Raw genomic sequence first — 17,124 nt, forward strand, 5'->3', positions numbered from 1 at the left:
TGGTCCCGGCTCCCTTCTTCTGCTGAGGACCACCACAAAATGGCCGCCCCCATATAGCACACAGTTCTCTGAAACTGTCTGCTGTATGGGGGCGGACATTTTGTGGTGGTCCTCATAGCAGAAGAAGGGAGCCGGGACCAGTGCGTACTGAACCTAGGTAAGACTGCGGGGGTTGGTGCGGCGGGCGGCGGGCGGAGGGGCGGGTGAGTGGCTGGGCGCCCTCCCTTTAATGGCGGGGGGGCACCCAAAATGTAGTTACGCCGCTGCTTGTGCTGTTCTACTTGTTGAGCAGAACATCAATAGGAAGTCATTTTTATAAGGTGTGCACCTTTATTCTGCAATTCATCTACAGGGGTGATAGGAGATCTTTATAGCCCTGGTGGTGCTAGTAGGGAAGATCTAGTCTATGGGTACATACACTGCTGTCTGAAGGCATACTTGCCTACCTGCCCCTCTCCATGAGGGAGAAAATGCTCTGTTCCTGGACTCCCCTGGTAATGTATGATTGCCATCACCTGTGGGGAGCTAGGTAATTGATAAGAAAGGCGTTTCACCACAGGTGATGGCAATCATACATTACCAGGGAAGCCCAGGAACAGAGCATTTTCCTCCTCATGGAAAGGTCAGGTAGGCAAGTATGTCTGAATGGAATATGGTCACACCATATTGAAGGCATGACTGAATGTTCAGGCAGCTTGGGCTCTTGGAATGCCCCAGGTACTTTATACTCACTTTCCCCCTCTTGGTCCCCTTGTTCATGTGATGTAGAATTTACAATATATTTTAAAGAAATAGCAGGACATATCACAAGGCCATTTACTAAATAGGTAGGTCAGATGTTCGGTCATTTTACTGTTCCAGCAGTAGCAGGGGTTGGAATAAAAATAATCCAATATGTAAATTCAATAGAGGAAGAATGTGACATTTACTAGAATTATACAGTTGATTTGTATATAAGTTTTATAGATATGTGGTACAGCTAACTATACACAGGAGACACAAACAGCAACTTATAATTACAGAGAAAAGAGAGGAAACCCAGTATGAAATAACCAGCGGCTTATAGCAACACTATTAATGTGCTGACACTTTTTTTCTCCAGTTAGCTTTGGGACTCCTTCAGACTGGCTTCATTGTCATCTATTTGTCAGAGCCCTTAATTAATGGATTTACAACTGGAGCTGCCATTGAAGTTGTGGTGTCGCAACTTAAATATGTGTTTGGAGTTACAGTCCCAACATATGGTGGGCCACTTGCACTCTTTTATGTAAGTAATTTATTCATAAAGGTATCTATCTATGTATCTATTTATCTCTCTCTCTATCCTTGTTGTTCTGAAAAATTAATTTACTAAAAGAGTTCATATTGAGCCTAATGCTTTATGTCACAGATCTCTAGTAATAGCTGGTCATGCACAAGCTCCGAATAAACAACAATGGACAGTGTGAATAGGTTGACAAATTACAAGTTCCAAACTTCAGATTGAGGCTTTTAGTTGGGCTTCGGGTTCACCATTAAAACTTACTTAATCTATTGGTTTTCTAGAGAAGGAGAAACCCCACACACTAGAACTGTACATGGACATCCTGCCTTACTATCTGGAAAATCAGTCAAGTACCCATTTAGTAGGTGGTAGTGCATCTTTAAGTTTTCATGCATTTGACAGCTTATCTGCTGCTGTCCCCGCAACTGATGGAAAGCGAAAGCAGAAAGTTTGAAATAGTGCAAAAATTAGAGCAGCCTAGGCTGCATTTAGAACAACATTTGCTCTAAACCATAGTCACCAATCAGCAATAACTCTTATCTGTATAAACAATGAAAGTAAGTGTTTGATTTGTTGTATTGAGTTAGTAGACATTTTGTACATATATGACCTACTGGTAGAAAGTATATTGGAATATAATAGCAAAGTCTTATTCTCCTCTAATTTAGGGCCTGATTTGCATTAATAAGTCAATCTGATGGTTTACACAGTAACCCAATGTTTATAGGTCTGCACATTTGCAGAATGAGTGCTGCGTCCTTGGATGCAATGCCCACAAGCAACAACATGATTGACATTGATTTATGTAAGCATAATTGTAAGGGTCAATGTGCATCCCATTCCCATTTCTGAGTTGGTGGTGAACAAAAATTGGTATGTACCCTTCAGAACAGCAAAGAACACCCTTAAATATGTGCCATCACAACCTCTTTATGTTCTTCCAGTAATAACAGTCAACAACATAACGTCTTTAATTTGTGCTGCTGAGCAAGACTAGGTACCAGTGCACCCGTGCCATCCTGAGCCCTATTTTCTGCAATTGGCGATGCCACATAATTGTACTCCGCACATATCACAGTCCTTAGAAACATATCTGCTTTCCACAGCAAGTAATGCAAACAGACTGGATGTCTGCATGTGTGTGGTCATCTTGGATTTCTCAATGTGACTCTTTAGTCCAATCACTGAAGCCTTGCTCACATGCAGGGGTGGGTTAACAGAGGAGTGGGCCCATGTATAGACCTCCTCTTTACAGTACAGTAGTCAATACATAGTAGTCATAGTAGTCATATCATTGCACCGGAGTCCATGCGCATACGCTGGAAATTCACAGAGAAAAAGTAGCATGAATGGGATGACATTTTTCTGGTTCATAAATTATCTCATTAATTTGGGTCCACAAAAGGGACTTTCCATCTTGCACACTGGGGCAGGTAGGTACATTGTTCCAACATTTTCCTAGTGTTCTTAATCAGTAAATTTTAGCACATCACCAGTCAGTATTTTTCTTAATTGCTTATTTGGACTCTGGTCTTTTTTATCAATTAAAAATCAATGTGACACTATAAGACATTCTTTTTTCTCCTTCAGTCATTGAAGAGTATATTTGACCAACTTTGGAAAACCAATATTGCTGATCTTGTCATATCAATTATTGTAATGGTATGTGTATATATTGTGAAAGAAATCAACCTTCGCTTTAAGGCAAAAATGCCTGTGCCAATCCCTATAGAAATCATAATGGTAAGTACAGTGCTCTACTTTCACATTTACAATATAGTACCTACTGTATCTGTATTGAGTACAGCCACTATAGGAACTAGGAGGATAAAGGGGCCAGGCAATGCAGATGTTTTCACCAAGATGGCATGTACAAGGTATTGCTTGCAACAATGGAACCTCCCCACAACATCCAGGGGCTGCAGTTCTGTAAAGAGCAGCGTCCTGTTCATATTAGCACACAGAGTATGATGGCTGGGATTGCTCAGCAAAGGTCTTCTCATAGCAAAGTGGGGTATGGTGGGAGTGCAAAGGACAGTGGCATCACCAGTGGTGCAAGTAGAATTTTTTTCTTGGTGGTACTGATAGCCTCCACCAAAAAATGGGCGTGGCCATGTGTCATGAGGGGGCGTGGTCACACAAAGCTAGAGGAGTGACTAAATGACAATTGTGGCGTGGCATCAGGAGACCGGGAATCAGAAACAGGGAATGACTGGGGGTGGGTTGGCTCTTGCTTGGGGAAGAGCCGGGCAGCTTGTGCTTACAATTGTGGAGCCTTCATGCTGTCGGTGCCGGTGATGCCTGTCAGTGTGACAGGCTAAATCAGCAGTAGCCGGTAGCTGCATACAGCACCAATCATAATGCTGGGTGGGTGGGCTGCAGATGCATTATATTTAGACTTAAAATAAAAATAGAATTTACAGTAGGTCAGGGGGTAAGTGGTACTGCGTACCTGCAACATATTTCTTACAGGTACTCCGTACCACGCCGTACCCCCTTACGTGCAACACTGGGCATCACTGCTTACCCAAAATTTGCTATGAATTTTGGAACAGAAAAATAATCTGGTCTACTGAATTGCGGAGATGAAAATTACAGGATTGGGATAGGGACTGGATGTGGGGAGAGAAAGATAGGGTGGAGTCAAGGATGATACAAAGACATCAAAATTGGGAGCGGAGGAAAGGGAGATGTTGACAATGGAGACAATATGAAGGAAATACTGTAGAACATTGGCTGTGAAAAAAAGATGATCATGTTGAGTTGAAGTTTTCAGAATAAGTGTCTATTTTTGAAGGATTCTACAGTGGGGAAAGAGAGTTTTATAGAGTCGGAGCCACAAAGCTGAAAGCTCAACCACCAGAGGAGTTGAGGGAGATTCGAGGTACAGTACAGTTAATAGTCCATCATCTGCATATATCAATTATCGATATGGGCAGTAAGGATTCAGAAGCTGCTTCAGGTACCTTGGACCCTGGATATAAAGGGCTTTGAAAGTCAGTAAGCCAATCTTGAAAAGGATTCACCACCTTACAGGCAGCCAGTGAAAGGAGTAGAGAATTTGTGTTATGTGGCTGAAGCAGGGCTGGTTGGTCAAAAGTCTGGCAGCTGGATTTTGTACCATCTGCAAGCGATGTAGTTCTTTAGCTGGGAGACCAAGGCAGAGGGCATTGCAGCAGTCTAGGCATAATGATACAAATGCATGTAAGACTGTAGGCAGATCTTCTGGGGGAAATTAAGTGTTTGATTCTGGTTATATTTTTTAGATTAAAGAATAAGGATTTGATGGTGACTGATCACTGAAGATTAAGTGTCCATAATGATTAATAAATGTGAGAGCATTGTGTGAAAGGCACTGACACACATATTTGTACCTACAAAAACAACTACATAACAAAACACGTACACACCCTTTATTTGGCATAAAATCATACAGTCTATAGAGAATGCAGCTTTACCAGCTCCTTTCTTATAACTAAAGGCCTTGAAGTCTTTGATCCCTAACCATTCTTTTAATCCATCTAGCCATTGGATAGATGGATTAAGGAAGGAATAACGTCAGTGGGGGATTTATATGTTGAAGATAATTTAGTGTCCTTTACTTATTTACAAGACAATTATCAGATTCCAAGGCAAGACTTTTTCATCTATTTACAGATAAGAAGTTGGCTTCGTTCATTCTCACTTCCCTTTGCCTACTAATAAACCTGCTTTTCCTGCCTTTTTTAAAGCTAAGGCCACCGCCTCTTCTCATAAAGGAGACATTTTGTGGTGGTATTCACAACTACTTTACTACTTTCGGCTTATGCACAACACTTTTGTTGGTAAGCTGCTCAATCAGAGGTCTGTCACTCAGGTGCCAAAAGGGAGGGGCAATTCTGGTTAGGAAAACAACATTTTGTATCCCAATTGCACACTGAGTGAGAGATATCTACATAATAATCAGATAACACAGAGATTTTGGTTGCGTATATCTGCAGATATAGGGCTAAGCCCCCAGGCCGTACGTCAAGGCATCTCTGTCACTGGGGGTCCCTAATACTGGGTATGGGTCTGGGGTGTGGGCCCCCAACATGCCGACACAGGCTGAGTACTCCAGGGCAGCACACAAATGAAAATTAGTAGGGGTTAATAAGAAGCACATAGGTGCTATGTAGGGAAGTGAAGGTGTGATTAAAATACAAAATATATACAATGTGATAGGAAAAAATAAGTGTTAATAAAGTGTTCGGGTGTGCCAACCTGGAGCAGACCAGCCCTACCAACACAGGGGGCACCACACTCCCAAACCCATCCCATTAGCAATAACATATATGTCTGGGCTTAATTGGGGGTCCCTAATACTGGGTATGGGTCTGGGGTGTGGGCCCCAACATGCCGACACAGGCTGAGTACTTCAGGGCAGCACACAAATGAAAATTAGTATGGGTTAATAAGAAGCACATAGGTGCTATGTAGGGAAGTGAAAGTGTGAATAAAAAACAAAATATATACAATGTGATAGGAAAAAATAAGTGTTAATAAAGTGTTAGGGTGTGCTAACCTGGAGCAGACCAGCCCTACCAACACAGTGGGCACCACACTCCCAAACCCATCCCATTAGCAATTACATATATGTCTGGGCTTAATAGCCCAGTGTAAGGCCACATGATCCCATCTGAGAGCCAGCTTACCTGGAGCTACCCCTGGCTTCTCCAATGGCACTCAGGTGTCAGCAATCCCTCCTAATGCTGACCCATCTATACCTCTCTCAACTGCACAACACTTTTGTTGGTAAGCTGCTCAATCAGAGGTCTGTCACTCAGGTGCCAAAAGGGAGGGGCAATTCTGGTTAGGAAAACAACATTTTGTATCCCAATTGCACACTGAGTGAGAGATCTCTCACTCAGGCCCTTATTCTGGTCGGTGCGGATATATCCGCGTGCGTTCGGCCCGCCGATGTTTTGTGTCTGCGCATGTGCAGAGGCGTCTCTGCGCATGTGCGAGCGGGGCGTACGGCAAAATCCCGCATGATATGTGAACACTCCGAACAGGGGGTGGAGAGGGGCGTGAAGGGCTATTTGGGCTCATTACCATATGCATACGCCCCGCGTTTCATGGGCGTTCCCATGCAAACGCTGGGCGTACGTATGGTAATGCGGCCGTGACGCACGTGTAGGTGGCGGACATATGACAGCGCCAGATGTCAGCTGCCCGCCCAGATCCCTGCTTTTGCACGGAAAAATGTCCGTGTGGTCTGAGGTTGCGGGAGCTGGTGGAGCACTCGGTCCTGCATTCGATGGTCTGCGACCATCGAATGATGGGGGAGGTTCCCTTAGATGGAGGAGGCGTATTCCGTGAGAAATACACGTGCGGTCCGTTTGGCCAGCTTCTTACCGCGTACGGACGGAGTTGGCGATCCGTATGGAAGGCGGGGTTTCGCACGCACGGTCCTGGCCGCATAATCGGATCCGGCCGCACCGATCAGAATAAGGGCCTCAGTGTGCAATCGGGATACAAAATGTTGTTTTCCTACTTTCGGCTTATGGTAGGCATCAAGTGAACTCCCAAATGTTGAGGGAGGGAGATCTGAACAGAACCCTTGATGACTGGGACTGGGATAATATATTTAAGTCTTACTTTGGGATCTCGCATTGTATAAATCACACTGAATTTTTTTAAGCTTGTCCACAGGGCCTACCTCACCCAGACAGGCTCCTAGGATCTGGCCGTCAACTTCTAACTTATGTTGGAGGAAATGTGGAAACATTGGGGATATATATCACTTATTTTGGGCATGCCTGTTTTTGCAGCCTTTCTATAGGGAAGTATTTCAGATGATAAGTTTGTTAATAAACCAAACCATTTTCCCTGACCAAGCCTTGGCGTTGCTCTATATTTTCCAGACACTTTTTACACCTGCTGACAGATATCTCATAGGGCATGTACTTATTGCCACAAGGCAATTATTGACAATCTATGGAAATCTGACACTATTCTGTCTATTGAGCCTATTCGTAACAAAATCCACAATTACTAAACTACTGGCGCCAAATATTCTACTTCCCCAAATTCGATAATCATGAAATGGTTTCGTTGGTCTCTTTATAATGATAAGATGGGTTTGACAATTTACAGCAGCCCACCTGACTTAAATATACTATGTTCTCAGTAACTACAATATATACCTCGCTATTGTCCACTGATTGTACTGTCCGGTGTAGATTCAGACGGTCATATTGGCGATATTTCTGACCTGATCTGACTTGTGTGACAAATACTATTATGTCATCTGCTTATTTCTTACTTTGTTCCCCTTCCCTTTTTCCCTTCTGTACCCCCTTTTTTTTGGTTAATAACTTGCAATAAAAATGTTGTTTTAATAATAAAATAAAAAAAACACATACACATACTGTATGTTCACAAATAGAGGATAAAGGGTAAATAGAAGAACATGGTCATTTATCATGTGACAGTGGCAGTGAGCATTTAAGTGCTCAACCTTTTCACAGATACTAGTCCCCATTTTGTCACATGTATGAAGGAATGATAGTGTGGGATGGAGAAAAGTGATGGTCATCCAGGACACACCTGAGTTAATAGTGTGCTCCATAAGCAATGCAAAATAGCACAGTGATGTGAATACTTTTTTGGCTTTCCAATATCTTGTGACAGATATCTAGTGCTCATTCCAAGTTATTACATCAGCTTGATTATCCAGCTATGACAATTAAATAACATCAATCCATTCTAAGCAGATTTTAAACTGAAAATACATCGTTTTTTTTTTTTTTTTTTTCAATTATTTGTATTGTGCTTCCTTTGTTTGCAGACAATAATTGCTACTGGTGTGTCCTATGCATTTAACTTCAAAACAAGATATGAAGTAAATACTGTAGGGTATATACAAAGAGGGTAAGTACCTGTTATGTTTTAAGTAGACCTTTATATCATGTTGAGCTTAATTACTGTAACTACATATGTAACCCATGTACAGAATCAGTTTCCTCGAGGAACAAAGTTTAAATGCGCTGAGATTTTCAAAAAGTCTTCAGATAGTTGAGAACAGTGTTACGTTTCATTGCAACAATGATTATCATACTGTACTTACATTAATGTATTTTGTTTGGGCCATCCAGAACTGGATTATGCCTCTCAGTTTTGAATTGACTGGGATAAAAGCATCTTCTGCCATTGTAAGCTGAGAACCCGCCAAATAATATAATCAGGGAGGGAAAATCTCGAGATGGATTGGGAAAGTATCAATGCAATCATACTTTCCAAAACCAGAGGGTGCAATCATTGCTACTGAATCTGAAATTTCTCCATTGTGAGACAAATAAAGGAATTCTATTGAATACAGTATGTCATTTTTTTTGCATATCATGGATTTGGCTGAATTAATATATAGATTCAACAACAGCTGGCACCTTCAAGGAGCTGAGCTAAAAATGTCCAAAACCATATGTTAGACCTTGAATTTGCCATTGGTCACCACTTGGAGGTGCCAGCTGTTGCTTATTATACAGTATAATAAGCAACAGCTGGCACCTTCAGGGAGGACCAACCTTTGCTCCCCATTACACCAAGGCTGCCTAGTTAGGAGCTTTAGAACTCTTGCAGCTAGCTATCCCTCCAAAGAATAATCAGATGAAATGGATTGGACATTCCACTTTTTCTTTGATAGCCATGTGCAAGGTGATTGGCAGTAAGCCGGTGTTTGGGGGTGTTAACGGGCTGTCTAGTGGGAGTGACAGCAAAAGCTCAGGTGTGTCAGAAAAAAACACGTGCCTAGGGAAATGTAGACATTCCCACGCATTATAGTGGAGGTTGCGTGATGACATTTTGTTTAAATAAAAGTAACAAACAGATAAAGCTTAAATACAGTATCCAAGTCACATTATCCAGATGAAACATAACTTATGGAGAAAGGGCCAGGACTGGCTGTATAGAACCAACCACCAGTAGAATCATTTTCAGTGTAACAGAATATACTTCATGGATGCAACTGTTCAGATGTTGGCATTGCGAACATGTCAACATTCTGAGAACATCAAGTGTTTGAACCCTGTTGACATTCTATTGTCAATACTGTGATATCGGCATTATGTTTTTCATCGTTGTTCAAAATGCCTTTTCCCAATATATACAGTATGTGTATAAGGGTTGATTGAGAGGTAGCTTAAAGCAGCAACTGTGTACTGTGCAACACCTCTGATGTGACCACCTTGGCCTGCAAATTAATTCACTACCCCATATCTGGTACATTTGTCAGAAATAGATACCAAATCTCCATCTGCACACCATGCCCGCAGGTTTGCACTTAAACAGATCATATTGTAGAGCCTGATGGTGCAATGGCCTGTGAGCCCTGTAGCAACTCTCTGGAATGTGGAAGAAAAGTGGTGCCACTGTGCTGCTTGTGGCTGTTATTTGCATGCCTTTGTATTGGGCACAGGTATGCAGGTATATCAAAGAATTGGCATATATGTGCACACTCACTCCGATTTCCATGAGAGTTTGGTTATTTTATGTTTATGCAGTATATGGATTATATCTATGCTATAGACCAGTGGTCGCCAACCTTATTTGGGGTGTTAGCTACTCGAGAAAAATTAATCCGCTTGAAGAGCTACTAAAAATGTTTTTAGAAAAATCTACTAATTTCTCATGTGGTCCCCATACCTGTCTAGCCAACTTCCAACAGATCCCCACTCCATCTCACAGTGACTCCCAACTACCTTCCCACTTATCTCTGTGGGAGTGTCAGCTGTTCTGCTGTCTCCCACCAGTGGCTACCTGTGGTGTGCATCTTCGTGGGTCAACAGAGCAGCCTTAAATCTGCTATGGGACAATGACACTGGATCCCTCTGCAGCTGCTGGTGGCTTCTGGGTTCTCTCATCCTGCCTTGTGGGGGCTCCTGGATTCAGGTCCTGATTTGAGGCACTTAATCCGAGTTGACAGCAGTACTGTAGCTAGGCGAGCTACCCAGACAATGACCGTGAGCTACTGGTAGCTCGCGAGCTACAGGTTGGAGACCACTGCTATAGACCTATGAAGATTCTTAAAGAATAGAGAGGAAAAGAGTTTGGGAAGACAAAGATGATTATGGAATCCCATGTATAAGAAAATCTGTTACATTATATTATTTAATAATAAGGAAAATAATATTAGTGTCTAATGAGCTAATGTTTACTCATGAATAAATGAACTTGGTAAATATTTGATTGCATACTAACGTAAACATTCATCTGCACAGATTTCAGACACCTGTTACACCAAATATATCTATGTTTCAACAATTCATTGGCAGTGGTTTTTCCATCGCTATTGTTGGATTTGCTGTGGCCTTCTCTGTGGGTAAAGTTTATGCAATCAAACATAACTATACTACTAATGGCAACCAGGTAAGTCATTTTTTTCACTGTAGCAAGAACAACTACATTTGTTCATTTGGTGAATGTGAATGATTGTGTGCTTCGGCGTGCGCACATTGAGTGTTAAGGCTGCACAGGCACCCCCTAATGCTGTGCCACCACCCCACACTTATTGATGCTAGTAATACCAACAATACCTTTTACCAAAGAATTTTGCTTTTTAGACCTGTATTCCATTAAAATAAGCGCCCATCAATCAATTATGTGTGTTTTGCATTATTATTTGTATTACACCATTGTCATATAACTACATATCTGTGCCATCCAGATATGATTTGGACTTTATTTGCACATACTGTTACACAGAGTAATTAGAAGATTAAAACTGAAATAGGCAGGATATAATGGTGTGGCTGAGAGACGTTTCATACTGTAGTGAGTGCACGCCTGATTGGCGGTGTTAGACAGACCCAATGGCGGTGTTAGACATGTCCAATAGGTGGTGCAAGGCGTGCCGCTTTGACAGTGCACCCCCTAATAAAGGCCCTTATTCTGGTTGGTGCGGTCGAGCCGCATATGCGGCTCCGACCGCACCAGACGAATCCCCGCCTACAAGACGGATCGGCACGGCCGTCCGTACACGGACGGCTGCCGATCCGCATGAAAATGGCGGGGCGTACGCCTCCACCATGTTGGGAGCTGCCCCCTGCATTCGATGGTCGATGACCATCGAAGGCAGGGCCGCACGCTCCCCCCGCTCACGCAAGCTTAGAGCACACGGACAATCGTCCGTGTGAAAGCTTGTATTGGGGCGGGCAGCTGACATCCGGCGATGTCAGCTTTCCGCCCCCATCACTGGCGTCATAGCCTCATTACCATGCATACGCCCCGCGTTTGCATGGGAACGCCCATGAAACGCTGGGCGTATACATAGGGTAATGAGGCTATTAAGCCCCTCACACCCCTATACGCCCCCTTTGCGGCGTCTAAATTTTTTACTCGGCGAATTCCCCTGCACATGCGCAGAGTGACCTCTGCGCATGTGCAGAGTGTAAACATCGGCGGTACGGCCGCACGCGGGCCGTACCGCTCAGATCAAAATAAGGGCCAAAATGTGCTGCGCACGCCTATGATTGTGTGTGACAGTGGGAGTAGCAGACATGCTAAATAAAAAATCTGTCCTTTATATCTTTGTGTTTGTAATGTCTAAATTGTAATTTAAGAATCATAATTCAAATATTCCTCCAAAATGTATGGCCCTGATTCTGATCCAAACAGTCCCCTGCGCATTCGCATGGGAGACCAATGGTTTTGACCTGCACATGCGCAAATGGCAGCATGAAGGGGGATGCCGGGGGCAGCCGTCCGCCCTGTCTTCATCCGGAAGCCTGCAAATATAATTCAGCCTCCACTGACTTATATTTTCGAGCCCTGGAGAAATCGTTCGATGGTCGCTGACCATCAAATGATTTCTCCAGCAGCGGGATATGCAAGGGGATGTGCCTATATGGCACATCCCCTGAAGCGCTGGGGGGGGGGGGGGGGGATTCGGAAGGGCAGGCACTCTGAGAGCTTACCGGGTCAGACAGATTGAGGGCCTGTATTCAATGGTAGTTGCACTACAGTTGTCTACAGCTGGGTACACATTAGACAATATTCGGAATATTTTTGCCAATCCCACCGTGTCAGAATTCAAAATCAGAATATTGTTTAGTGTGTGCGCTTGATGTCATTGACCATGCATGCTCCCGCATGTCATCAGCAACAATTCTCCATTGGCCCTGCATGGTGGATGATGGAGGACATCGCTAGCAAGGGTCATTGCTGCTGAATGGGGGTCCATGTGCTCAGGTATCAATATTGACATAATAAAATATCGATATTGACATAAAAAATGGGAAAAATGCATGTCGACCTTTTAATGTGTTGACATTTTCCATGCCAAGGTTTTTCTTTTGCTAACCTTTTTCCTGTGTCAGTCTTGTGCGTGTCAGCCTTTTGGGCTCAATCTAGATATTGTCAACCTGATATACAGTACTACACCCAAATAAATCTGCATTTGTCTACATGCTGCCATATTGCAGTAGTAGAAAATCGCTTAGTCAAAATTGTCCAGCCCATGTGTACACCCCTCTAAATACTGTAGATGCAGTATTAAGCTGGAGACATTTTCTAGCTACTGTATGGCTTTATTAATAATAATTCAGCCATAATGTATGGCTGAATTAAATATTCTTCAAATGAAGAGAAGTAGTAGAACACGAAGATATGCACTGAAACTGGAGGGAAGGAGGTTCAGGGGAAATCTGAGGAAAAATGACTTCACAGAGAGGGTAGGGGACAAGTGGAATAGCCTCCTATAAAAGGTGCTAGAGGTTTAGGATATACGGTCATTGGGTCTACAACAACTAGGTCATCAGTCACTAGATTGACACCACTAGCTCAACATGGGTGTAGGTCGACATGGGTCTAGGTTGACAGGTCATTAGGTCGACATGAGCTAGGTTGATAGTCAAAAGGTCGACATGGGGTTTTTCACTGTTCTTTGAGCTGACATGTGCCGACAGGCAGTATTTCATGCCCTACCATTCACTAGGGCGTGGTGGGAGAATAAAATAGTGTGCTGAGTGTAGCGAGGCACCGTGCCCGAAGCATTGTGAGCGAAGTGAGTGATGCGAGAGGATGCGGTTCATTTTAAACTGTGTCCATGTCGACAGTGTCGACATTCGGGTAAAAAAACAGTAAAAAAAACCACCATGTCGACCTTTTGACTGTCGACTTTGTCATGTCGACCTAATGCTTGTGTCGACCTAATGTCCTGTCTACATCTAGACCCATGTTGAACTAGACCCATGTCGACCTTGACCCATGTTGACCTTGCTGTATGTCGACCTAGTGGTGTCGACCTAGTGACTGTCGACTTATTTGTTGTAGACCAAACGATCCCAACCCAGGCTTAGACTGTAAAACAATTTAATCATGCATGGGATAGACATAAGGATATCCTTACAAAGAAATAAGAATAAAATAGGGTTTAAGGGTAACAATATGGTTAAAAAAGGGGCAGTCTAGATGGGCCGAATGGTTCTTATCTGTCGTCAAATTCTATGTTTCTATGTTTCTACTACTGCCCCCTTGTGTCCAAGCGATGTCTTAGCCTCTGCCACCTGGAAAATATCTTGGAATTTGAATATATACTGTGTTTAATATTTTCCTGCAGTTTTCCTTGTGTTGTGTACATATATTACCTTTTTATTGTACTGTATATCCAAAGTTTTTATATCCAGATTGTATTGCTTAGGTTACTATATTTATTATGTAGTCTTTATTATTTTAAAATTTTCTTACCCAATGCTTTAAGGGTTATACTGTAGTTACTTGAGATTGTTGTATAAAATACAAATTACCCATGAGTAACATAGTTACCGTAACCCATGACAATGGTTCTTTATGTGTATAAACAATGCAATGTTGCTACAGAAGAATTGTTCTCATATCTTAATATCCGTTACAGGAATTAATAGCATTTGGAGTGAGTAACTTATTGTGTGGTGCATTTAAAGGATTTGCTGCCAGTTCTTCTTTATCAAGGTCATCTATACAAGAAAATACTGGAGGAAAAACCCAGGTATTAAAAAAAATCAGCCATTTGTGCTATTTAATAACTTAAATCAGCGGTTCTGAAACTGTGGGTCTTGACCCCAAAGTGGGTCCCGACCACCTCAGCATGGGGTCACAAATCTGTGGAGGGGGGACAGGGTATAACTCATTAAGTAAACACCCACTGCTTTCCTCTTCCATCCCCCTGTCACCCTTTTCCATCCCCCCCATTACCCACTGCCTCCCTGTCACTTTTCACTGACCACACATGTGGCAGCCATTCAGTAGTAACTTGCTGGGGTCCTGTAATAATTGTATTGTCTGACGTGGGTTCCAGAGCAAAATAATTTGAGCACCCCTGACTTAAATAATAAATGAGAAATGATTTACTATGCATATTAGGGCAGATGTATTAGTCCTGTTAAAGTGATAAAGTGGTGATAAACTGAAAGGTGATAACGCACCTGCTGTGTTTGAAAAATGACAGCTAGGAGCTAATTGGCTGGTGCATTATCACCTTCCACTTTATCACCACTTTATCACTTTACAAGCTTAATACATCTGCCCCATTAGTTCCAAATGGGTAACTTAATAAATAGATACAATGAAGATACTAGCAACAAAGTTGTATCTTTTTTCTTTTATATCCAAACAAACCAGTTTTGACAAAAGATACCATATTGTGCTAGATGTAGGGGGAAATTTACTAAGAATACGAATAAGAAAATTCATATTTGTATTCTTAATACGAAATCATATGACTGGCATGACCGTCGTATTGCATTTACATCTTTGTATTTCAGAGAAAAATGTACTAATCAGTCGTATTTGACTGATTTGTATTTTCCGATGGCGTATGGATTCGTATTTTGTCCAATACGAATTCGGTCCTGGTTTAAAAAATCAGGGAACAAACCAACCGGTCAGCCTGGGCAGGGGTCCTGGGGGAGTGGGGACCCCCCCAATGAAAGGGTGCCCCCTCCAGAATTTACCTACCCAGGCTGAAGCCTGGGGCTGTCCCCGGTACCCCTGTGCGGTGGGTACCGCGCTGATAAATGGTGTATAAATAGATTAAAACTATATTATATTGCTGTGGAACTATGAGTCCCAGCAAGCCTGCCCCCCCAATACATTAATTATAATTAGTGTTTACCTACATGTTCATTGCCAGGGGTTACATACTCATTGCCAGGGGTTTCATGCCCGTTGCCAGGGGTTTCATGCTTGTTGCCAGTAGGACCTCTTGCATCTAAAAGATGGTGGCGAAGGTGATGGACATGTTTGGTCAGCTATTTTTAGCAGATTCCATACAAACAGTGAGACCGCATGGAATCTGCAGAGAAGCGGCAGCGGCTTTCCCAAGCCACCACTTGGACTGCAGTGGCATTTTTCGGCTTGTCCAACCCAATGCTTTTATTTATGTAAATATGATGCACATTATAAGCGAGAGACGCACAGCCAAGTGGCCCAGGATCTCGCACAATGGATAACTTCTGTTTGGCAATACTGAAGCCAGTGAAAAAGGAAACACCTATAATCTGCATGCTTAATGTTGGTGGTAACTGCATACATTTCTTTGTAAATTGCCCTGTATCTGGTCATTATTCAGTAAATTAAAAGGTTTATTTCTGGAAATGTGCGAGGTTCAAATGATTAATATATAGAGAGAACTATAAAACTCCATTTATATTAAAATATACTGTAAGTCTATAATAATTTATAACTACCATTTATAATCAAATTCTATTCTTATTTTTATATTTTTTGTTTTGACTTCCCAGTGAAACAAATTATACAGGGTATTACATTAAAAATCAGAACACAATATATATAACCATATTTATAGCATGTATCTAATCTAGACTAGCTTATCACTTTTACTGTACTTGTCTCCATGATAAGCAGTTTCCTAGGCTATCAAGCATAGTACCTACCTCATTTACCTTCTCGGCAAGAAGCCAGCAACTGAATGACAGTAAATATTTAGTTGATGATTTGCACAGAGTTTAATGGCAGGATTTTATTAGAAGATCTGTAATTTCTTCTCTTGAATCAGATATGATCATTACACTTCATGATGTCAATGATCTATTATTATTATTATTATTATTGTTTGTTTATTTATATGGCACCACAAGGGTTCCGCAGCACCTGAAAATACATAGATGAGCAAAAAAAACAAAGCAAGAAAATAGTGATTTACAGCATAAAAGCACATTAGGACAAGTACATGGTAAAAAAAAAAGACAGTTGCAGCAGTGGACACGGAGGCAATTATCACAGTGGCAGAGATATATTCTTAGAAAGCACATGAGGAGAGAGGGCCCTGCTTGTTAGAACTTACATTCTAAGGGAAAGGGGCAGACAAACTGAGGTGACACAGCAGGGATAGAAGTAACCATAAACAGAGGGTTCGGATGAGAAAGGTTAGATTTAATGAAGAAGTGGGTCTTGAGAGCCCGTTTAAAGTTTTGTAGGAGGTGGCAAGTCTGATAGGAAGGGTTAGAAAATTCCATAGCTATGGAGCACAATGGTCCAAATCCTAGAGGTGGGAATGGGAGTTGGTAACCAGTTTGCAGGAGAAGCGACGTGAAGTTGTGGAGCGGTGGGGGCGGGTGGGAGTGTAAAGAGAGACGAGGTGAAATATGTAGGTGGGAGAGGAAAGGGTGATGGCTTTGTGAGTGTGAGGAGCTTGAAATGCATTATGTAGGAAAAGGGGAGCCAGTGTAGGGCTTGTAAGAGGTGGGAGGTGGACAAAGTAAGTTTGAAGAGGAATATGAGCCAGGCAGCAGCATTGAGGATATATTGGAGTGGAGAGAGGTGTATTACAGGGAGTCCAGAAGGTAGGAGATTAAAGTAGTCCTATCTGGATATCACTAGTGAGTGGATGAGGCATTGTAGCA

The 17,124-nt window shown here is 42.4% G+C and overlaps 1 protein-coding gene across 1 annotated transcript in view; it reads left to right on the top strand.

The window, feature by feature from the left end:
• Nucleotides 1-17,124, top strand: part of LOC146072459 (chloride anion exchanger-like) — a 71,723-nt gene that overhangs the window by 19,846 nt on the left and 34,753 nt on the right. Inside the window, exons 5-9 of the mRNA XM_083179692.1 lie at nucleotides 1,103-1,267; nucleotides 2,855-3,007; nucleotides 8,076-8,158; nucleotides 10,504-10,651; nucleotides 14,136-14,249. Coding sequence (XP_083035818.1) covers nucleotides 1,103-1,267; nucleotides 2,855-3,007; nucleotides 8,076-8,158; nucleotides 10,504-10,651; nucleotides 14,136-14,249 — 663 coding nt within the window. The remainder of the gene's footprint in view (nucleotides 1-1,102; nucleotides 1,268-2,854; nucleotides 3,008-8,075; nucleotides 8,159-10,503; nucleotides 10,652-14,135; nucleotides 14,250-17,124) is intronic.

The sequence above is a fragment of the Crinia signifera genome, chromosome 4 (genome assembly GCF_055691185.1).
Source record: "Crinia signifera chromosome 4, ASM5569118v1, whole genome shotgun sequence".
NCBI lineage: Eukaryota > Metazoa > Chordata > Amphibia > Anura > Myobatrachidae > Crinia > Crinia signifera.